The 24,186-nt window shown below is 35.8% G+C and overlaps 1 protein-coding gene across 1 annotated transcript in view; it reads left to right on the forward strand.

Annotated features, from left to right (window-relative positions):
* Positions 1-24,186, forward strand: part of SDCCAG8 (SHH signaling and ciliogenesis regulator SDCCAG8) — a 107,137-nt gene that overhangs the window by 23,066 nt on the left and 59,885 nt on the right. The window contains exons 11-13 of the mRNA XM_085056698.1: positions 1,849-1,983; positions 4,989-5,105; positions 16,944-17,086. Coding sequence (XP_084912824.1) covers positions 1,849-1,983; positions 4,989-5,105; positions 16,944-17,086 — 395 coding nt within the window. The remainder of the gene's footprint in view (positions 1-1,848; positions 1,984-4,988; positions 5,106-16,943; positions 17,087-24,186) is intronic.

Below are 24,186 nucleotides of genomic sequence, written 5' to 3' on the forward strand. Positions count from 1 at the left end.
ACTAATGTTTATAAACTCTCTGAGACAGAATCTGTCTCATCATTTATGCTGCAACCATTGTGATAGTCTTGATAACCTTGTTTCAGAATTCTAGATGCTGATGTAATTTGAGTATAAAAGATAAGGGTTTTCTGCCCAATGGAGTCTACAGAGCTCATGCTAACAGCAGTAAGCCTGTGAGACATGAATGAGGAGGCATTTCTAAGGTGATTGAAGTGGGAAGAAATGTAGAGAGATAAATACTTCATGCATTAGTGGCTTTCCTGCTTGTTTAATCTGCAACCTCTTCAACCAATTTCTGGTCAAGGTTTGGAAACAATAGAGTGAATTCATCTCCTGACTGTAGACTTTTTTCTACATTTTGGGACCCTTTTTAAGTTGTATGGTTTATTTCTAAAAATCTGGAGAGCACAGACTGATCAAGACAAACCATTTAAGTGTGTTTAAAAAAACCCTTTGACTCCAGTTCCAGATCTAAAAACAGGAATTAAGCACAGTGATAGGAACTAAGTGATATCTAAGTAAGTGAACTGATCATCAGTGGTCTGTTGCCAGGGAAACTGAAATTAAAAAAAAAAACAACCTTACAGTGGAGACATTGAGACATTATTAAGTAATTTCTTGTTTCCCTCCTTGTTATGTATTAGAAGTTATCACTTTTATGAAGTTAGTTGTTTTGTTACAGAGTTGCTTTAAAGAAATGTATTCACTCCAAAATACAGCCTATTAGACAAGCATTTCACACTTTTTTTGGTAGAATATTTCATTCCTTGTTATCACATTACTTTGTATTTCATCACCCACTGAGATGTGTTTTACTGAAACTGATTGCCACCTTGAGTAGTTGTAGTCTTTTTTTTAAATCCTGCATATACATTAAACAACGTATAGTGACACTATGATGATGTCACTCTCGGTAATTAAAGATCTGGGATGACTTTGTAGAAAATTATTATCTATATTAATGATTTACGCCTAGATATGATTAAGTACTTTTAGGATTATGAGGTGGGAGAAATGGTATACTGTTCATCAAGTCACCGTTCATACTAATATTTTATTGCTTACTTTATGAAATGGTTTGTTTGAAGGGGAGAATTGGCATGATACATAAATCAGGTGGATGTATAAGAAGTGAAAAATAGTTATGAATATATAATCCTCTAGGTTTGGCTTTGAATTTCTGAAAGTTAACCTAGAACTGTCAGACACCATTATTTCCACTTATATTAGTAAGCTTCAGGGCTAAATAGCTGAAGGTTCACATCTCTGTTTTATTGTTACATTTTTTAATCATTCAGCAAAATTTCATCTGAATTACATTAGCATTTTTAATATACTATTTCTATATGAGTTTTGCACAACAGTATGCTTTGATCTATAGTGTTGAAATGTTTCCTGAGCTTCAAAATTAATTTAGGATCTGCAGTTGCAGCAGCAGTTTTCTTTAGCTGGGGGAACATGATTTTGTTTGAATCAATCTACATAAGGATGGATAAAAAGTTGTTAAATAGTACTCTTATAGTTGCAAATCTAATGTAGCCAGCTGCTTCTGACACCTTGTCCATACTAACAAGTCCTGGAGACTAGTGCAGTTGATGAAAATTTCAAATAAACAAGTGTGATAAATTAATTTAAACTTGCAAACACATTAATAAAATAATGTAGCCATATTCTGTTCTATTATTAATAATATATATTTTTATTGTACATGCTTGGCTTTTTATTATATTTTTAATGTTATGTATTTTTGCCTACATACAGTTGATTTTGCAGAGAAAGTTCCACTAGAGTTTGATCTCTTGTTGGTCAAATTGCATCATTATAGTGGTCTTGGACCTTTTGCAGGTGAAAGCCTTGTCTGAGGGTGTGGCTGTTTTGGAAGCTCAAGTAGAGAAAATGAAGAGGGAAAAGAATTCTCTAGTTAACCAGTTAGAAGAATCACAGCAACAGCTTGCATCTCATGAAATGGAGATGAATAAGGTAAGCACAATTATAAATGACTATTGAATTTGGTTTTCCTTATCATTGTGACCTGAAAAGAAAATTTTTACCTTCTCCATTTTCTTCTCTTTTGGTAAGAAATGTGTGGTAACTCTAGATTTCATCTCAATAACCCAGAGGCAGTGCAACTATCCCAATTGTTTCAGCCTGCCAAGTCACTTTGTCATGCAGAAGCTAACTTTTCTACTTTGCAGCCTATGCAGGTCACTGTTTAAAACTCTGTTCCAGTGTTTCAGTAAGAATTGTATTTGGTCTGAGCGAGACAACACAGAATTCAACAGCATCCTTAATGGCTATTTTAGCACTGAAATAAAGGGAGCTACATCAAATCACTGTTCCTTGAGTACTTTCCTTTAGACTTTGTATGTAGTATACTGCTTAATTCAATACTATTGATAATATCCCTCTTACACAGAGATCTTATAAGAATTATAGCTTAACGGGCATCTAGTGAAGTTGTATCACTCTTGGTGCTTTCTTTTGCCTGTTTCTCAAGTGATTAGAGCCTTAATGTGGGTCATAACATGAAAAAGAAAAAAATATTTGTTACAGCCTCTTGAAATGTCTCTATTTCTTACCAGTAATCCTAGGGCACATCCTACCTTCCCAGTTGTTAATTGCAAGGATTTGAGGTGCAATTTATTCTTTGGGCCACAAGAGATTTCTGGAGAGGTTTTCAACAGTTTCTGTTGCCATGCTGCCTGGGCTGATAGAAATACGTGAAAGTATTGCAGAAAATTCACAGCAAAAGGTCATCCCAACTTGCTAGAAACTTTAATTTCATTTTAACTGAAAGACAAATGAGTATTTTAAGAACGTCAGAATGGTTTGATTTACCAATTCTGAAGCACATTTTTGGTCTTTCAGGCTGGGTTCACAGATGACTAGGACCACTCACAGGGGTGATGAGGTGGTGAAGGAGGCAGTAGGTACATATATTCATTGGTCTGAAAAGAACAATTTTTTTACTCTACCAATTTGAAGTTATCTCTCAGGAGATGGTACTGTGGTTCCATTCCCTGCTTCAGTTAATGTTAATACGAAGTTGAATAGGTGGTCACCTTGCAGTAGTCTATGCTGTGTTTTACTTGCACTGTCCTGAGAGATTGGAAAACTTCATTTATATCCTTGTACTAAACTGAGAAGTCTCAAAAATTCTGGAGGGACTGTTGATCTGACAGGATTATATGTGTCACCCTGACATTTTCATTGGTTATGTGACATCTTTGCTTGTGAATCTGACTCCTTGTTTCCAAACTCAGTTTGCCATTATTAAAAACAGCAAATAGCAACACTTTTGTTTTGAGTTTTATCTGAAATATTGTTTTTCTTCATGCACCAGAAGTCAGGGGAAGAAAATATGGAGTGAGGATCTATTTCCTTCATTCCTGAGGAGACTGAAAAATCCATTATTAGGACAGCACCATCTGCTGATTCTTCTGTGTTATTCCCTTTGTACAGTGTATGGAGGAGCTGAAGGCAAGGATTGCTGTATTTTTTTAATTTCACTTGGAGGAAGTGACATTTTGCATTTTGTTACATCCTTCAGATAAAGGGAGGAGGTTGAAATCCAGGGTTTGCAAGCTATACAGTTGCATCTCAAGATTGTTTTAGTTGCATATAATATTTTAGTGTTTAAAAAATGCTTTAGAACTTTGCAATTCTTCAGAGCATTTGCTGCTTTGCATTATTTGCAATGGCTAAATTCACAAGCTGCCCTTTGAATTTATAAGTGATTCTACTTCCTAAAAGTTATGACAGTTGGTTTAGTTTTTTCCTAGAGTGATTTCATTTCAGTATGCATATTTACTTTTTCCCTACCTTTTTTTTTTAAGGAGAAGGAGAAAAACAAAAGTGCAAATGAGAAGAAGTCTAAGACGGAAAAACAGAAATTAATTTGGGTTGTAGAATATGTGAGAATGTTTTTGAGAAGCACAGAGAATTGTAGCAGCAAATTAAAAGGGTGTACATTTAAGGAGCAAGTGCTGGAACAGTGTAAGCAAGTCAGGAAAGTAGAGTGAGTTAGAAAGAAAGTTGACTGAGAGGAGCTGTGAGTAAACACATTTGCATTCTCAGTAAGGAATGTGCATGTATTTGGTTGGTTAATTAAGGTGAAATGAACAGGCACAAATTGGAGGTGATGGCACACGATAACGACAAAAAGAGGACAGCTTAGATTGAGAAATGGAAGAATAACAACCCTGCACAGCAGTAAAGTTATGTGGAAGTGATTGGTGATCTTCTGGTTTTTTATAATTTCTTTCACTTTCTCCTAACCCCTTCACAGATTCTCTGAAGTTGAGCTGCCAGGTGGAAAGGATTGAGTGGGTAATATAACAAACACTCCAACAGCAGAGAATAATTGTCCTGTGTAGAAGGGATTTCTTGAAATGTTGCTTTGACCCATTTCTTCTGGACCATGTATCTATTTCAATTAGACATTATATTAGAAAGAATTTATCTTCAGTTTGCAAAAAGTTTGTAATGCTCTGATCAAACTTTGAAAAATACTGTGTTAACATTTAAGCAATTTATTTCTTTACAGTGTAAAATTGGCAAGTTAAGAAAATACACCTTTATTTAGGAGTGTGATAGATGCTTTACTTTTAGGTTTTGAAAGTGTTGACATAGACTTTCTTGGGATTTTACAGAGAATGAGAGAAGAATATAAAACCAGCAACTGTCATTTAACTGTATTTAGTGATACATATTTACAACATAAGTATTTATACTTAGAAAAATCTTGATACAAATATATTTGAATCTAGAAGGTACTGCATATTTCAGAGTTAATGACTATATATAGAAGTCAAATCTACCTTTCTATGTAAAAACATTTGCCATTTGTAGACCTAAAAGATCTGTAAATTAAAAATATGCTGCATTTCAGCAGTGACCTGTAGAGGGCACCAAAAGATTTAATTGCAAACCCTGGGCTATGGATTCTTGAAGCTACAGATCATGTTGTCTGTGTAATCTAACAGGTGTGTGGAGAAATGCGCTATCAGTTGAATCAAACCAAAATGAAGAAGGATGAGGCAGAAAAGGAGCTCAGAGAGTACAGAACAAAAACTATAAGGGAGCTTGAAATTAAGGACCAGGTAAGAGATAATACTGCTATAACTTTGCAGTTATTAGTAGCCTAAGTAGGGTTTTTTCAGAAGCTGGAATGATTCATTTTTCTAATAGTGGTCATTTATTACTGTTAAATGGTTTCTAAATTAATGGCAAAAAGCCAGCTTTTACTGCTAAATAAATACCTCTTGGTTATCTTAATCTTGTTTTCAGCCCTGGTATGTTCAGTTTTGCGCATCACCCATTCCATGCTTTCATATAGAATTACTCTATCATATTATTCATACAAGCTACTTAAATTCTATGTACTGTATACATGTGTTTATACACTTTTTCTCACTGATAAATCCACACATAATTACTTATACATGCAGCCTCACAGAATATTAAAGACTCTAAGCATAACCTAATGATACTAAAAATTAAAATAATTTATCTTCCAATTTCTTTAAAGATTCAGGGTTAATGAATGCTGAGATTCATAGAAAAGTTTAAACAAACAAAGCCAAACCAAAAGTAACCTTCTGGAAAAAAAACTATAGAAAAATTCCACTTGGGATTAACTGTTGCTTATCTAAAACTGGGTTTTATAATAATACAAAAACCAGTATATGCCTTACAGGTAGCCTGTGAGAAAACATCCCATGCAGTTAGAACGATTATTAGAGTAACCTGCAACATACTTGGCAAACAGCTAGGACAGGTGTAATCTGCATCTTTTGAAGAGCCCTTTTTCTTGAGGTTCTGTCCATTTTTCTCTAGGACTTCAAACTTTCAGTATTCCTTCATAAGTTTTGATTTGCACATAAGAGTCTTCTGAATACACAGATATTTAAGATGCAGATGAAGATGATTTTTTTAATATGCTTTTTGTTATTTGAACAGCCTATCCAACAGGTTTTGAATAATTATTTTTCTTGTAAACAACTGAACAAATCATTCCCTGTATAAGAATATATGTAGGGGACAAATGAAGTGTTTCTAAAATTAAATTTTTAATTACCAGTTTCTCAAAAGCTTCATGTAGGACAGTACATTTATTAACTTAATACAACAAGCTTAGTCTGGAAGCAATATTAATTCAAGCTATAATGAAAATATATGTAAAATCCAAAGGAGGAGCTTATTAGGTGAAATAACCCTTCAACATGTATAGAAAATCATACAGCACAGAAAAGCAGAGGTCTTAAAGCATTCTTTTTTTCAAGGTTTGCTTTTTTTTTTCACTCCTGCATCCTTTAGGCCTAAGGACACTGAAAAACAAAAAACAGGCTTGTCGTCTGTGTCTTGACAGATATCACAGATAAAAGAGTTGGCATAATCTTGGCATACAAATAAAACAGGATGTGTTTAATAAGATACTTGAGGAAGTATCTTGGATTTTAAACCCTGTTCCCCAACTTGCTTGAGGATTGCCTTTTGAACAAATTACAAAATTTAACAAAATATTTTAACCTCATGTATCGACATACTGGTATTTTAATCAGTGTGGGGCTGAATACATGGAAATGTGGTGTTTAATAATTTGATACAAAGTGAAGTGATGAGAGGGAGAGTTCTTATGAGCAAAAATTATTAGATAATTAGATCAAGATGATTGAGATCTTATCAAGATCAGTAATTATGTTATTATATTGTTCAAATATGAATTTTGGTTCCTCAAAAAAAAAAAGGAAAACAAGCAATTTTGAAATTCTCAGTCTCACTATCTAACAGCTGTTTTATAGCTGTGGCTGCAGTAACCCAAAAATTTCTGTATAGGTCCTACAATTATTTATCACGTTCAAAGTCAACTCAAGAAGAGTGTTAGTTCATTTTTGCCTTATTCTGTTGTTGTTGTTGTTGCTGTTTGGCTGGAGATATTTAAAACAAGTTTTAAAAAATGTTAATAGTCACTGGAAATTATTTTATTTACAAAAAATGAAAACAGCTCAATTGCACCTATCTTCGTATTTAAAGAAAACCTGAAATATTTTATCTTATATGGCACTGAATAGCAAACAATAATTGTTCTTTGGTCTCTCAGCCATGACCTGACCTTCTGGCTAAGAGACAGAGCTGATACCTTCCTTGGCCACCATCTGTTCATAATAAATACTTTTTTTTTTTTTTTTAAGTAGAGAGACAATAATGTATGAGTATTTTCATGCTATTCTATATTAAATTTTGGGTTTTTCTCTTTTAAAAGCAAAGGATCATATTTTGGATTGCCTTTTAACATATTGAGAATGAGTTTACTGGTTCTTGAAGTATAATTGTGTTTTTAATTGCGCTGTGGATAAATTTTAGTTTTGAAGATATTTTTTAGTTAATATGTAGTGACTTTTAAAAAGGGTTTAAAATTATTCAGGTGTGTCAGAATAGACAGAAAGCCCCACATGTACAATTTAGGATCACCAGACACATCTACCTATATGTCAAGTAAATGCAGGTTGGTATTTATCATATGCTGGTATTTATACATCTTATTCAAAATTGTATTTATATAATTTAGGAAGCCTTAAGGGAGTATATATCCTTGGTCTTATTGTCTTTTATCCTAATATCTTTTTTCCTGTCTTTATTGTTCAGCTAGGACTAATACCAACGTGTCAATATCTGTTATAATTAGCTGTTATTAACATTTTACATGAGTATTTCTTAAAAATTAAGAAGCAGTGAGTAACGTTACTATTTAAATTGAATAACTGTTTTGTAATATCATCCATCATGATCCTGATTAACATCAGGATTATGGAGGAAGGTGGGGGGAAAGACATGTACCACACAGTTTCTCTACACAAAAACCACATCTGTTCATCTGGCCCGATATGTTGTAAAGTAGCATAACCTACTGCCCTCTCTTTTTCTCTCTCAGCCCTCTCATTGTGGATGTAGCTGTGCTGAAATAACAGTGCATTACTTAATGCTTTTACTGCTTAGGAACAAGCTTTATAAATTACATGAATGTAATGCCTTCATGGTAGTAAACTGTGTCCACACTAGGGGTTGTACTAGCACAGCTATATCAGAGAAAAGTCACGCCCTAACCTAAATTGCTGTTATTAGAACAAAAATTGTGTGGCATATTTGACACAGCAGGGCTTCACTTTTATAATACTTTTTTTGTTAATTTGTAAGCACTGCATGGTATAATTTATGCATTTCTAACAGAAATCATACTCCTGACACACTATGAAATTGTTCCTCAGATTAACATCACTTGCTCTTTTCTGTTCTGCCTTATAAAAATATAAATGAAGTTCACCATTATTAATTTGCTTTCTGTTTGCCTAAAATAATTTATATTTGGCTTATAAAATCTTGCAATCTTCAGCATGTAGAAGTGAAAACAGTTTTTAATATTGGTTTTTTGCAGTCCAAGCCAATTTGGGCATCATCCTTATTAGATAGCTCTTACCAGTACCATTGCTCCAGTGGGAGTTGTGGTATCCTTGTAATAAAGTAATAGGACATGTTAAATTCAACTCCAGAAACTAACTGCAGCTTTTCAATTTTGTTTTATCATGTTTCTGTGGAATCAGACAAATACTTTGTGTAGAAATAAATCCAAGCTAGTAATTTTAACCTGCAAAACAGTCTTTCAATTTGGGCAGATAGAGTTTGAAGTGGGGGATTCCAGACTTCTGTTGCCTACTTTATAGGTGACAGAATTAAAAGCTCCAGAAACACTGTAGTAAAACTCAGATTTTAAGAGTTGCCTGCATGGCAGTTCATGAGTCCAAATGAAAAGCAGTTGAGATTCACTGACATGCACAACCTATACGAATAGGAAGAGCTACACACCAAAGTATTTTTGTGCAGTATGACAGAACCTAAATGATGCCTCTGTACATTATAGACTGACAATTTTGCAGACAAATAAAAATCTGGCAAAATTGCAGTCCAAATGCATTTTGCCAAAGGGTATTTTGGGAATGTTTATCTCATTTGTCATAAATCCGTGATTTAGAGTAACCTAATTTAGACATTATAAGAGGAGAGATTACTGACTCTGTCTTCATCAAAAATAATTCAGGCCAAGAATTTGGGTATATATATCCTGGAAATGCTTCAGAGTGTCCGAAGCAAGACCAGTAACACTTTTAAAGACCCTGATTCACTGAGATGTCTTTTTATGAATAGATATCAAGCTTTCCTGAGTCAGGCTTGAAAATACTAGAGTTTTCACAAGCTGTGACATTCAGCATATCACCAGATGTTTTGAAACTTGCAAGTTTTAATAACTGGTGAAGATGGGTTAGTATTATGCATTATGTGTATACCTGTAACAATCCTTTATCTGATATTCTCTTTCCTCATTAGTTATAAAGATGCTCTGGAAATTCTATTTTGAAAAGAAATTCTATTAAATCAGTAAACATATACTTGAGTAATATTTGGCGGAGGGAAAACCCCAAAACTCAGAAGATGGCTTGAAACTCTTAGCATGAAATTTTCTCACCTGATCTGACCTTGAGTATAATGATCTTAAAATTGGTTTTGGACAAGAAAGCATTAAGGAAATGTGGTAATCTTTAACTGAACTCTAATGAATAATTTTGTGGTTTAGGCATTCAATGCATTAATTTGAAAATTAGTAAATAAGCTCATCTCAAGATTTTTGAGGAAGACATTGACCTACAGTACTGCAATATATATGAAAAATGGATAATTACAATTATAATATGGCTGCTGCTGCTCTACTCTGGCATAGCTTTCCTCTGTCAGCCATCCATTCCTCATGGATCAGGGGTATGAGCAGCCTTTGTTAAATCCTATTTCCTTAAGAAAAATCCTTGGGATTAGGCTTCCCAGTAGTAGACTTTTCTATACTGACTTGTCTGCATTTTCTTTACTGGTCTGCTTCCTCTAAGCATATGGCCTGCTAAGAGGAATAACAAAGGATCAGAATTTTGTTGTTCGTAGGTGTAGTTGCCCATGTAACCTTGATCCATGTTCTGTCATCCATAGTGATGTCACCCCACAGTATACGGAAAGAGAAAATTGTGTGCATTAAACATTATTCAAAGTAGGAAAAGAATTGCACATCTCTTGCACCAGTGGTATGCATACTTAAATAAATACTTGGTTTCTGTTGGTTTGGTTTTTTTCTTCTTTTCTGACTAGAAAAAAATGGTTGTTTTATCAATAGTCATTGTGTCAACAATCAGAAGAAAAAGAGTGTAAAAGTCCCTATTACTTGTCAGTTGTTATTGCATAGGTTTTCTTTTCAGCTTTTCCTTAATGCTTTCCAAGAAGTAAGAACTAATCTCACATCAGTAGTCTTAAATAGTGTTTGAAAGGATAAAAGGAACAGGTTTTGTTCTCTCCTGTTTTTCGATAATGAAGTAGGTGTAATCTTCCCCTTCCTTCTTTCTACACGTATCCTTCCTTTTCGGAAACTTTTATCAGCAAGTGAACCACATATTTTGCACCACCCCATTGTACCCCCATCTCCCCCTTGGGCAATCCATTAAAAAAAAATCATCTTGTTTCACTGTGAACAAAATCACTTTCTTATCTCTGCTGGTGGCTGCTGAGCTAATCTGTACTACAGCAGTGTTCTCTGTTAAAATGTGACTGTAGTAGTCTCTACGGGATTGGAAGTTTTGCTCGTGGAATAGTATTGCAGTTCAGATATTTTGGCAAATTAAAAGCAAATATTTTCATGAAAATTATGAAGTAAAATCCTTGTATAATATGTTTCAGCCATTCATTCTTGTCATTTCAGGGTATTTATCCACAAGGACCATGTTGCTCTTCAAGAGTTTGCACAAGGACAGACCTTTAAGATTATTCCCTAATTTAAAAATTGCATGTGCATACTCATAAATATATGCTTTTCAACATAAATTTTTTCTTGCTCCAGCTGACAACTGCAGGTAGCAAATTGGCTTCAGTGAGATTTAAAATCTGTTCTAAGAGCATCCACCTTCCATGCTATTACCATTAAGTTCTTCCAGCACCCCTGATGGTTCTAGCAAACTGCAGGATCCTGTCTCTCTTGATTCTCAGTCAGTTTGGGAGCAGAGGGTTTGTGGCTCATGACCTTTGCTTATGTGACAGCTCTTGTCTTAAGGCTCTGCATTTTAGGGGAGCTCACAAGGTCCATGGTACTGCCAGGTGCTGTCACACTTTGCAGAACAAGTGACAAAGGGGTCACAAAACTATTTGTCTCTGAGGAATTCAAGAGTCCCACCAGATCAGGTTAGTTTATTAGCCATCCAAGAAGTCACAGCCTGCTTTGCTTATCTAGGTTCTGTCTTTGCTTGTCCCTCTGGTCTTTGGAGATGAATTGATTTGTGCAGCAGCTATACAGAGAAAACCTTTCAAAGGAACCATGTGTGTTTATTAGTTACTTCTTGTGTTTCTGCTCAGGTTACTTGCCTTTCCTGTCAGGAGAGGTTTTCAGACTCCTATTTTAGGCTAAATGATTTGTAGAATTTGCAGTAGTCCTGCGTTTTTTGTGAACTAGCCTCTTAGAAAGAGGTGGTCTTTTTCTGAACTATTTTAAGCCCTGTGTACCTATTTGCATATTCTCACAGATTTATAAGGTATCTACTTTCAGAAAGGAGGTTTCTCCTTTGATACCACATGTAGCTTTCCTGAGGGCTTTGTATTCTCATTCAGATTGGATTGGGAAGCAGCAGTAATTCAAGTAGAGTGCAAAAGGTAGAAAACCATTGCTGGGATTTCGGGGGGTGGGAGGGGGGTTAACCTTGTGATGGACCTAACTCTCTTTACAAAGTTGGACAGTTCTTCAGGTGCGATATGCTGTGTCAGATGGCCATGCCTGGGAGGTCTGAGGTTTAGAGACCACTCCGAACCTAGAGTTGCTTGATTGATATCAGGATTAGGATAGAAATGACTGCAAATGACCCCTGCTGCATATCGACTGATAGTAATCCAAGTAAAACACCTGAAATCTTGCTACAAAACCCATCTTGTTTTGTTGAGTTTTTAAAATTAAAATAAATAAATAAATAAATCCCATTAGTTCTGTCCCTGATTAATTAGTATATTACTAGGTATGGAAGGCAACATGGATTGAGATCAGTGTTAAATAGTGCAAAAATTTCTTGTCACTGGTACCTATGATATCTAAATGAATGTGCAAGGCCATACTGGGGGCACCTCTTTGAAAGGCTTGCTCCTGTGCACAATCACTGGTTTCACTGCTTTGGAGGCTACTTCAGTAAATGAAGCTAAGCTCATGAGCATCATGGCCTGCAGAAGTGTATTAATTTGAAATGTATATGTTCTTATAGATGTTGATTGCCTTTTGGGGATGTACTTTCAAATAACAACCACCACAGTGATTATATTTCACTTTTTATTGCTTTAGATTTTTTCTTCTATTTTTGGTTCTATTTTATGCCCCTTTAATCTTTTAATAAGGGTGGCAAATGAAGTATGAAACAAAAAAAAATGTATTGTAAATTCACATGAATATTTTCCTCTCCAGAATTACTTTACTGCAGTATTTGGGCAATGATACAGTCAGTGCAGAATTTACTTTTTAGGTTATACACTGTATTTTTTTACCTCATGTATGAATGTACTGGGACAACAGTGAATGTCATAAATCACTTAAGAATTTATTTGGGCTTAGTTTATTTTTCCTTTTTTTAAAAGTGTTCTAAAGTAATTTTTTGCATTTTCTTCAGAATATGAGTTCTTTTATCACCACTTAATCATTCTCATTTGTTAAAAAAAAGTATGTCTTTTTTGTCAGTTTGCTGTTATGCAAAACTCTATGAAAAACATCTGCTAGTTTGAAGTTTAATGTTGTATTTTTTGCATACAATAGAATCAGCATCATTATGAAAAGAAATAATTATTTTAATCTTTAACTTGACTTGTTTTGAATAAAATTATTATTTCATTTAATCAGATTTTTCAGTGATAGAGATGCCTAGTTGATTAAAAAGCAACATGCCTAAGTATTTTTAGGTGAAGATAATGTCAGATTATGAAGAGGATATTTGAGGATTGATTCAGTGTTTGAGAAAACATCTTTTATGTTTTCCAGTAAGTTGCATTTATGCCTCTGAATGAACATCTCCAGTGTGTTCCCCTAAAAATGCGTTGTGAAAATCTGATGATAATTTTTAAATGCATCCCAAACTAATGAATGAGGAGTGAAACACTTAAGTGCTTCAATAAAAGATACAGAAGGGTCCTATATGCTCCAAAGTGGAAAACTTAAAATATAAAAGGTCATTGGTGGTAATACTGAAAAAAGAATAATTGATTTAGAATAAAATTTTACTGCAGGGATACTTCACCAATGCTGCATTTTTGTTTAAGTAAAACTTCTTTTGTGTAACTGAACTGAATATGGATACAGGATGGTGCTAGTGTGTTTCAAGCTTACTAATAACCATGTTTCTCCTGCTGAGGTTTAGCCTGCCATCTTTCCATGGCAAAGTGCCTGTTGATATTCCTGGGAGTTTGTGCAACTGCAGAACAAGACATATTTAATAGTACTTTTGAAATTATGTGCAGAAGTAATAAGAACATTAAAGTTGTAGAGTTAAGCACCAGAAGTTGCCTGTTCTAACCTTAATGTAGTCTTGTTGTACGTATACATTATGATAATTCTGTTCCTTGTTATACTGAAAATCTGTTTCAGATTTTCTTAAATGCAAGATTGTCATCTGTCTTTTTGCAGTTCTGTGCTCCATCTCTTGTCTCTCACATACATTGAAAAGTTAAGTACCTTGAAGAAATAACTTTCTGATCGTGTGGTAAAAAGCTGTATCACAGGTGATAGGCACTGGGGGATCAAATTAACACTGCATGAGAAACAGAGCTGTCAGCAAAATACTTTAGCTGGTGGTTTGTTTCTGCTTCTGTCCCTACAATTACACTGGGGCCTGGGTAGCAGCTACAGAACTGCTTGCAGCTTCCTGATAGAAGAAATGGTAACTGAAGTAACACAAAAATTAGCCTGCATGGTTTGGGAAAAATGCTGCTGCTAAGGTTCCCTGCAGGAACAGTGAAGAAGATTCATTGATTCTGTAATTTCTCTGTTGTTAAATCCTGATTATATTGTGATGACCCAAAGATGGACTAGACTTGACATTTTTCAGAATGCAGGACAGAGTGTATTTGTGAGACTATTATTGTTGGCAGGAGAGAGAAGAGGGTTGGTTTTTATTGTATGAACCTGTCTCAGATTCTCACGGTTCATGTTTCAAACTATTGCCTGAGTTTTGAACCAAAGTATCACGTAGTATTCAGAGTACATTCTCTTTTCAGCCTGCTTATGTGGTGTGGTATGGTGTGTGGCTCCTACCAAATTACTTTGAAAAAACATTATTTGGTATTTCAAAAAGAATAATTTAGTTGAAAAATATAACTGGATTAGCTATTTCTGAGTTGCTGTTAACATGTTTTCTTGGGTGGCATTTTTCTGCCATTCCTTTCTTATGAAGTTGTCTGCTGTTTCTGCCAGGTCATTACCAGAATTCCTGTGTAGAATTCCTAATCTTCATTTAGCTCATGCTGCAAGTACCTCCAAACACTGGTATTCTAAGATATTTATGTATGTCTGTGTATACCTACACACATGCACAAGCACATGTGTGCATGAGTATGTAAAGGAGCTAATACTGAAGTTTGGAATTACTGATGAAAGTAGCATGAGTAAACTGGTTCTTCAAGCCCCATGTTTGTTTTCTTGATACTTTTAATAGAAATTATAAGACACCTGTGAATGTTTAAAGATCCTGCAATGAAGTGACACTTCCCTATCTGAGAATTTCCCCCTGCATTTTCATGACAACTGAAATCTGTGAATGTGTTCTTGGGTTCAGCCCTGAAGGTTCAACATCTGGCTGATGGGAATGAAACATTTTCACCAGAGGTTCTTGCACTTGGAATTTGCTTCCTTCTGTGGGTCTGTGTCAAAACCTGACTGAGCCTGTTTAACTCGAGGCAATGGTGTAAAGCCCATCTGTTCCTTGAAACTTTTCCCTGAAGGAGTGATCTAGAGTGTATTTAAGTTATCAGCTGTGGTTGTACTTTTTGTATGTATGTAGTTGATGCTTTTGAACTGATTTGTGGTTTGGGTTTGTTTAAAGGTACGCTGAATGGCTGTATTTTTAAAGCAAATTTTAGGAATGTTGCAGAACTTCACTATCTTTATGTTGTAAAGAGAATGAAGAGCTCATGTCCCTGTTTACTATGAATGGAGAAAATACATTTATGAACTGCTACTGTTAACTGCTACCCACTGAAATTTTTATATAAAATATGCCAAAGTCCGTGAAAAGTGAAAATGCAAAGGCATATGTAACTTAATATCTTTGAGCACCTGATTTTAGAATATGCTGTCAGTGTAATAGGTTGTTACATTCTTTAGAAAACTATTAACAATTCTTTTAATAGTTTTATTATCTTTGCATTTGAACTTGGAATTCTTAATATAATTTTGTAGGAGGTGCATGTGATAAAGCAAGGTGACATTTAAATTGTAATAAAAATTTCCTTGATGAACCTTTGTAGAATGCTTTTGGGGGGAAAATGTGTACAGTTAAGTAATTGGCAAAATTAAAAATAAAAAAATTCCCAGCACTTTGAAATTTGTTTTTGGATGAAGAGATTGTATTTGTCTGACATCTTAACTTAATGGAAGTAGTTAAGGTTAACATTTTTATGGGAGGAAAAGAGATGCCATTGTTTGAAGGTACTTCAAATGTTCATTTTGGAGTGGGGTTTATTAATTTTTCTTGTAGGATGTTTGAATTAATAATTTCATTAAGTGAAGAAGATACTGCATCTTTTCTACCTGAGGAAGCTACCACAAATAAGCTATGGTATGAATTTAAAGTGTAATAGCTATTCAGCACTAACTCCTTATATGAACAATTTTATTCTGTGCTACAAATGACCTTTCATGGTTTAGTTGACTGAAAAACATTCAAGTTTCCTCCAGCCCCAATGACAAATAAATATTTATGTAGGGACTTGGTGCAGAACAGTTACTACATGATAAAATGACATTGTCAGCTTATTCTGTATTCTACTGGCCTTCTTAAAAGCATCCCTAAGACAAAGTATAATATTGTATTACAGATCTGCTCCTACAGGTACTTATATGTTGTATATGGACTTGAAGCAAAATATATTGTTTCTGAGAATTTTTATGAAAACTGTTTAAATTTCTGACAATATGATTGAGATAACATAAGTCTAGTATGTGTCACTGGAATCAACAATGCTGGTCATACAAACTTGACTTTTGTTATTTATAAAATAAATTAATAGACTCATCAACTTAATCAAGTCCTTAATCAAGGACTAATGATATTAATAGAATTAGAGGATTAACAGCAGCTGGTATGTTTAGGGTTCAGATAGAAGTCACAAATTACTTCTTTTGAATACTGGAAAATTCACAAAATTATCTTTATTCTCTTGTGTAATATTAGGTGACATAGCTAAATGCCCACTGTCGTTATGTAACAGGCATTAAAAAAAATAAAAATAAATTATCACAAGAGCTATCCTATGTCAAGTAGCTTCTGAAGATGGCCACTGTTCCACTGCCTTTTTGGCTCTCTAACAGTGAATTCAGGCCACAAATATGAAAACTCACATGAGAAAATCAGAAGATACTTGAATGCCTGTAACTCTTAAGCCACATGAACACAAAGACATTTGATTGTATATTAGTATGTTTAAATATGAGACACATTTTGGCTTTTCGTAAGAATGCAATTTCAAATACTTTAATTTGCTTGTTTTACAGTTTTTATCAAGTTCAAAACAGAACTGTGCATTATTTTCAGGTACTTTGATCACATTGTTTTGTCTTAAAATGTATCTCTATATATTTCTTAAATACACTTTCTTTGGTTCTATAATTTTTGAAGAAAATAGAAAAACTGGGATTAGAGCTGAATGGAAACAAACAGCGTTTGGAACAAGCCCAGCAGGATGTGACAGGAGCCAGAGAGGAGTGCCTAAAACTGACAGAACTGCTGAGTAAATCTGAGCACCAACTGCACCTCACCAGGTACCCCTTATCCTATTACATGCTGTAGTACCAATTTCATTCTGCTAATTTTTTGCCACAGGCTTCCCCACAGTTGTTGTAGATATCTGCAGTCATTGTCTGCACGGGCAGCCCTCAGTCATGTTAGAAGTGGAGATTTGAATAAGTGAGTTATGAACTAGAAAGTGAGTTATGAGCTATAATTGATAAAAGTAGAAGAGGCAGTGTTCAGCTCTGGTGATGGGGTGGCATGCTTTTAGGCAGGAAGAAGAGTAAGGGAGACTGCAACTACATTTTTTTTTCTGTTGCTGTTCTTGGTAGAACAAATACATTTGAAATGTTGAGATGTAGTGTAGAACAGCACCTTTAAGCATAGGAGTTCTCAGATTAATAACCTGAAATTTCTTCAGCAAAATGACCAGGAATATATATATAAATTTATAAATGAACATAACTTTGTCTTATTGAGGTAAGCTCAAGCATGTGAGGACAGTATTTGAAGTCTCTTGCTCATTGAAGATACGGTACTTTGCAATGTGCGATGAGAGACTTCCCATGAGTGTTTTCCATCCTTGGGTATAATTCCTAATGTCTTTTGCTGCACTATTTATTACACATTTCTAGAAAATTCCAGAAGGTTGACATGCCATTTAGTCTTTTCAGCTTGAGTTTTGGTAACTTCAGAACTTTTTCCTTTTGCCTTGGAAAATGTTATTGTCCAGCTGTTTGCAGGCTTTTGGTTGTGTGTGTAGGTTTTTTGTTCCATTGCCCTGCTCCCCACAAGAATGAACATCCAGAAACAAATCTGGCAGCTTTTACTCAGTACTCAAGGAAAAAAGTTAAGTTAGTTTAAATTTTTCATGGGGGGAAAAAAAAGCTCAGATTTTTATCACTTAACAGAAGTCTGTGTGTTTATCCAAGTCTTGTACTTTTTGAGCTTTGTGAGAATTCTGCCATTGAGTAAATGGAAATAAAATAGAGCCTTGTCTAAACTATTAAATTCAATGAATCATTTTTTTATTCAGCTAAATTTCTGTGTAATTCAGAGCACGGTTGTTTAACAGATGGAAGAAAGTACCACTCTAACAGCCTGTATTTAGAGAAAAAAATATGCTAGAGGTTAATGAACTTGAAAAAAGTTTTGGGTGAGTTGTTAAGATATCTAAAGTTTGGATTTAGCAGAACTTTATTAATAATGATTTGTTGTGATAGTTAACCAAATGGCTTTACCACGCTCCTTTTAGCAAAGGCTGATTATATGCAATAAAGCTCTGGATATCTTGGAGGAAATCTGACTAGCGAATTTATAATTTCAAATTTTTTTTTTTTTTTTTTTGTAAAAATGAGGACTATTGCCTACTTTTACATAGCAAAGTAATTAAAGCTGGATACCTAACATACAGATGATTCAAGCAGCTTTTCAATGTATGGTCTCTGACTTGGAAAGTTTCTTAAATGCAAATCACTAGAGGCTGGGAACAGGATTTTGGGCAAGTAATGCTCTGTGCTGGCCCTTTGTCATACAGTTTCACAGACACCTGCTTTTTGAGACAGATGCTGAATTGTCATAGCTTCTTTGACCTACTGCAGACACTCTTCTGCAAGGTCCTGATCTCCTGGGGACTTTTTCGGTTGTTGGGGGTTTTTTGTGGGTTTGGGGGATTTGGTTGGCTGGTTAGTTGTTTTTGGGTTTTTTTTGTTTAATTTTTTTTTGCTTGATTGGGGTTTTTTATAATGCTTTGTGTTCACGTTTGGCATCTCCCTATAAGAATTGAAATGTTTTCTATGCTGACATGTATTTATTGGAAAAATTTTAATGTTGAGGCATGGGAAATAGGTTCAAATCTTTCTTCTTGACATTCCCCAAATTCTGTAATGCTTTATAGATTTTTGTGTTCTCTGTACACTTGGAGTATCTGTGTGCTTTCCAGGAACATGTTAGGTGATATTGCTTGAGGAAGAAGGGGGAAAAAGAGATGAGTGATTCCTTGCTGCTCAACTGTTACCTGTTTTCCTCTTGAACTCAAATTCATAGGGCAGGGTTTGAGATACTGTTGCAGAGTCACCTGTTTTCCCTGAGTTGTAGAGGAAAACATCTACTGTAATGAAACTCGTCCTTAGCCTGTATTCTTTTTCTTCCTCTCAGCTCACTTCCAGGCAGAACGGTTTTTCTGTGTTAGGGAAGGTATAAAAGTTAAATGTCTCTAGTGGCATTAGTTTTGCATTTTGAACTCAGGATGTTTCTCATGGATTGTTACATCCATAGTTGTTGCATGTAAATTATATTCACTTACAGTTTGCCTTCTTTCATTTATTCCTTTCACCTCAAATGGCAACCGTGTCGGTGAAAATACTTGCAGGGTAGGGGTAATAGCAATCCTATGGGGCTTGTGGGCTCATTCACTGTGGCGCTTGCCAAGGAAAACAGATTTTAAGCTCTAGAGTCCTGCCTGTGGGAGGTTGCTGCAGAAATTGCACTGATTTAGTGCATCTCTTGGGTATTCTGGCCTTGGCCTCGTCTTGCTGATTCTCTTCTTTTCAGGAGAGGACCAGCTGGTTCACTCCAAGTCTTCTCACAACGCTGGAGTTGAGGAAGGCCTGTACTGCTGTTACATAGTGAATAGTCTTTCTGTTGCCTTGCATGACCTGTCTGTGCCGTTCTGGCAGAAATTAGAGGTAGCTGAGGAGATACAGAAAGAATTCTTTGTTTTGTATGAATTACTGTATTACTAAGGAGAAAAGCTTCACTAATCCACTGATTCCAAGTTTGGATGTTGCAAATAAATAGGGTTATAAAATGAATACAAGAACTTTGGATTTCAATGTACAAAAATGAGATAATAAATTTATATGAATGGATTAAATGAGAAAAAAACATATAGTCTGTGTCAAAATGAGAAAAAGAAAGTACTCTGCAAAACAGCACTTTTTTCCAGGAGTCCCACTTCTTTGCTGCATCCTAGTTTTCAGACACTGTTGATTGATTACCAGCTAAACAGCTTCTAAGTTAACAAAATGTACTTGTTAAAAATGAAGAAAAAAGGTTACAATTAGCTATTCTAAACCATTGCCACAGAGTTTAAAATTGCCTTTTCCTGTCACCTTTCTTCCTGGAGCAATATGTTGCTTAGAAATACTTGCTATTAACATGCACTTTCTGCTATTGAATCTAGTTAGTAATTCTAATTTGTATGTCTTCAAAAGACTGGGGAAATACAGAACTTGTACTGCGTAGTTTTGCTTGTCAGTCATGTAACTTTGCAGATGTCACCATGCTATGAGACTGACCATGATTGTTTAAAGTTTTCTTGGGGTTTCTTTTGTCCTAATTTCAGCTTTGTGGTTACTGTAGTAGGAGAATCTTATGAAATTAGTTCTTAAGTCAATGTTAAATTGCTGTTACTTTTGCAAGGTTAGGTCTTGCTAATGAAGCCTACCTGAATCCATTCTTCAGAATAGAAAACATACAAGTCTATTGTTCTTAGTTAGTGAGAAAATAGACATTAAAAATCATGTCAATATGCTCATGGAAAATATCATGTAAAAGATGGAGGATGTTAACAACTTGTCCAGATATTAGCGTGCCATCTAATGTAATAAAATTTTTCACTATCCTTGTGTAACAGAATCATCATTTAAAATAATTCCTCTTTTTCTTTCAAACCAGATCTGAAAGTATTATTTGTTTCAGTTGCAGACAGATGTAGTTCCTTTTTACATATGCCAAAGAAGTTAAATACTAAGAAGCGAGGGAATCATCAAATTTCAAAACTGAAATTTTATTATGTCCTCATGACTTTTCTCAACTATGAAGATAGATAGATTAGATAGAGAGATGGCTCAAGCTATTTTTGGCTGAAGTGTCATCTAAAATTTGATGGAAAATATAACTTATTAGAATACAAGCAGATTTAGTTTGGTTTAAATTTTATTTTTCTTGTTTGCTTATATGAAACACTGTAAGATCTACTGAAGGTCAGCTTGTAGGTAGGGAAAAATTACTAAATGAACCCATGCTTTCAGGTTCAGGTGAACCCACCAAGCTGCCCCAAATCCAAGTGTCACTCTCTTGAAGGACTAAAGTTTATATTACAGTAAGTCAGTGGGTGTTTTCTTGATTATTGTTTTTTCCCCATTATGTGATATTTCTTCTCTCCCCACTTTTTGACAATGACATGATCTCTAGAAAGCAGCGTATCTAAGGAAGTGCCAATTGGGTTTTAGCAGTGCTATAGCCATCCTACTGTGCACTGGTGCTTCTTGCTAATTTCAATGACTCCATTAAGGCTAATTTCTATTACATGTATAATAAATAAAGAGCAGAGCCTTCCAGGTTAATGCAGCATTATTTAATCTCTGAAGCTCTGGTATTGAGCTGTATGTCATCACCAGTGTTCCTTGTTAGAATTGCAGCCCCACTCATTCATTGATTTCCCTATTTAAGCTATACTATTAAATGATAAAATGTAAAATTATTTCTTCATGGTTATATATAGCCTTCTAGGGACTTGCACAGTACTTAGTATTTATTGGTGGGGTTTTTTTCTAGTAATATCTATTAGTTAGCAGCATGCTTAATGCCATGCTTTTCCCAACAATTTTAGCACCTCAGAGTCCATAATCTGTACTGGAAAGGAGTTTTGGAGAAATGCTGTTACTAATATTAAATGACTGAGATGTGCTTAATCTTCAGACTGACTGACTGATGAGAGGACCAATAACACTTGAATTGGGGGTGTGGGGGGAGGAAGTAGAAATGAGGTGTAACCAGTGATTGATTTCTAATTTTTTTTTATAGTCTGGTCAGCATGTACAAAAGCATTATTTTAAAATGCAGGGATGAGTGATAACATGAAACAACTCTGATAACTAATAAACTTTTTAGATTCCGCTTCATATGTTTACTTTTCATTAAATTTGGGGACGGTTGCGACTATGTTGTTGTGATTCAGTCAACATTTATTTCTATCTGGTTTTCATATACAAAGGCATCAGGATGCCAGAAAATAAACTGTTAACGGAGAATTAACTTCTTTGGCACGCTTTCATACTTATCTTCCAAATTAAAGAAAATGAAATGGGCAGAAGCAGAGTGTAGATTACCTCCTTTTTGTCAAAAATGGTGGGAATTTGAAAATTAATAATAAAAAAGGGAACAGATGCAGTAACATGCCAGAGGGAGATTAATGTGGAGAGTAAAATCTGTGAGCAACAAAACTGAAGCAAACTGAATCAGTGGGAGGTGGTTGTACAATCAAAATCAGGATAAAAGAGAAATTACAAACAACCCTGCACTTGTCAAAGTAGTAGTAATGAAATCCTGACTCTGCCAGCAGCGAGAACCTGTGTTAGCACTTTGGGGTAAGGCCGGGAGCCGGGTGCCAGGTAGGAGGGCAGCGCGAGGCTGCTGGGCGGCAGCCATCGCGTGTGGAACAGATGGCGGGCAAAGCTGGCCGGGGAGGGGCTCCTTCGCACAGCTAATCAGACAGTAACGGATAGGGCAGCTGGGAGGACTGACCACCGCCAGGCGAGCGGCGGGGTAGCCGCAGCCGTGCGCGATGTGTGCAGTGGTGTGCCCGCCGGCCGCAGAGCAGACCTTGCAAGGTCTTTTCGGCGCCGCGGCCGCACCGAGTTGCGAGGCGGGCGGGGACGGGCCGGGCCGGGCCGGCATTGCGGCCTCCGGGGCGTCGAGCGCGTCCCGACTGCAAGAGGCACGGCGCCTCTGCCTTCCTCGGAAACACGGGGCTGTGCTCCCGGCCCTGCCCCGAGATAGGCTTACGTGGTTCGGTATTTTACCGCAGCGGTACAGCGAACGCGGAGCGTGGCGATTGACACAAACGCAAAAGCACGTGGGTGCGGGGACTGATCCGGGAAACCACAAGGAAACTTTGCTCCCTGGAAAGGCGGGAGGGCCGTAGGTCGGCACCTTCCCACAGGGCTGGGCCCCTCCAATGAATGGAACCAGCTTTCTGATGTTTTATTTTTGCTCGGAGGAGGCACTTCCCTCCTCATAAATGAGAGCTTGTGAGGAATGAATGGGGGTCCGAGCCTTCTGATCTTGAGTCACATGAATAATTTGACTCACGTAAGAAGTAAAGATCAATAGGATTTCTAGTGCGAGTAAGAGGTAGGCTTGTGAGAGGATTACGAGGTCATGCCCCTTGTTGATGACTGTCAGCTTGAAAGAGAAATGAAAACAACATTTTATTGAGGAAAGGGGGAAATAAAATCCTGAAGCGTAGCAAGGGAGATCTGACCTACTACTACACAGTTTTGTTTGATCAGGACATGTGATACTTTTTAAGACAATTTCAACAAAAAAACCCCTATGTGTCCTGCATCTGCTTTTTGAACTTCTATATATCTTGTCTGCAGAAGGTTTATAGCTTGGCTCAATTATCCATTTTGAGCAGGGAGGGGAGGAAACATTACTGGGATTTGAAATAGGTAGTATAACATAGCCATATGCTATTTATGCAGCAGTTTCTGCAATAAATCTAATTTGGTGCTGTCAAAAAAAATTAGACTTATTTGCTATAGCAGCACATTAGTAAATGATTGTGGTAGCTTTGAAAGTTGTCATTCACTCTGCTTTACTTTCAATTGAATCTTGCAGAGCTTTCCCCCCCCCCCCCTTCCTTTTCACCTAAGCAACTCTGAAAACCTGAGTTCTTTGTCATGCAGCTGTAGAAACTGCAAATATTTTCACTGCTGAAAAGACGGTCTTGCTTTAAGGTAATTGAAGACGGAGGTGGAGGAAAGAATAGCTTGTATTGTTAACAATCATATGAATGTATAGGTGGAAAAATCAATAATGTGAGGGGGTATAAATTTCTCCCTTGCCTACAGGTTTTCATAGTGCAGCTGAAATTGTTTATCTGATTATACAGCATGTAGATAAATTAGCTGCTCTGCGTTATTATAGAAGGTAAAATATTTTACCTGCCATGATAAGACCATATGCTGCTTTATGAAGACTGATACTGAGTGATTTGAAATAAATCGGTTCTGTCGTCTTCTGGCAGTGCGTTGTAAAATTTTTGAAGCTGATACACTTTGTGTCAAGATAACACACAATTATTTATATATCATCCTATTTAATATTTTAAATATATTTGCCG

The sequence above is a fragment of the Lichenostomus cassidix genome, chromosome 3 (assembly GCF_008360975.1).
Source record: "Lichenostomus cassidix isolate B80296 chromosome 3, HeHo_3.0, whole genome shotgun sequence".
Classification (NCBI taxonomy): Eukaryota; Metazoa; Chordata; class Aves; order Passeriformes; family Meliphagidae; genus Lichenostomus; species Lichenostomus cassidix.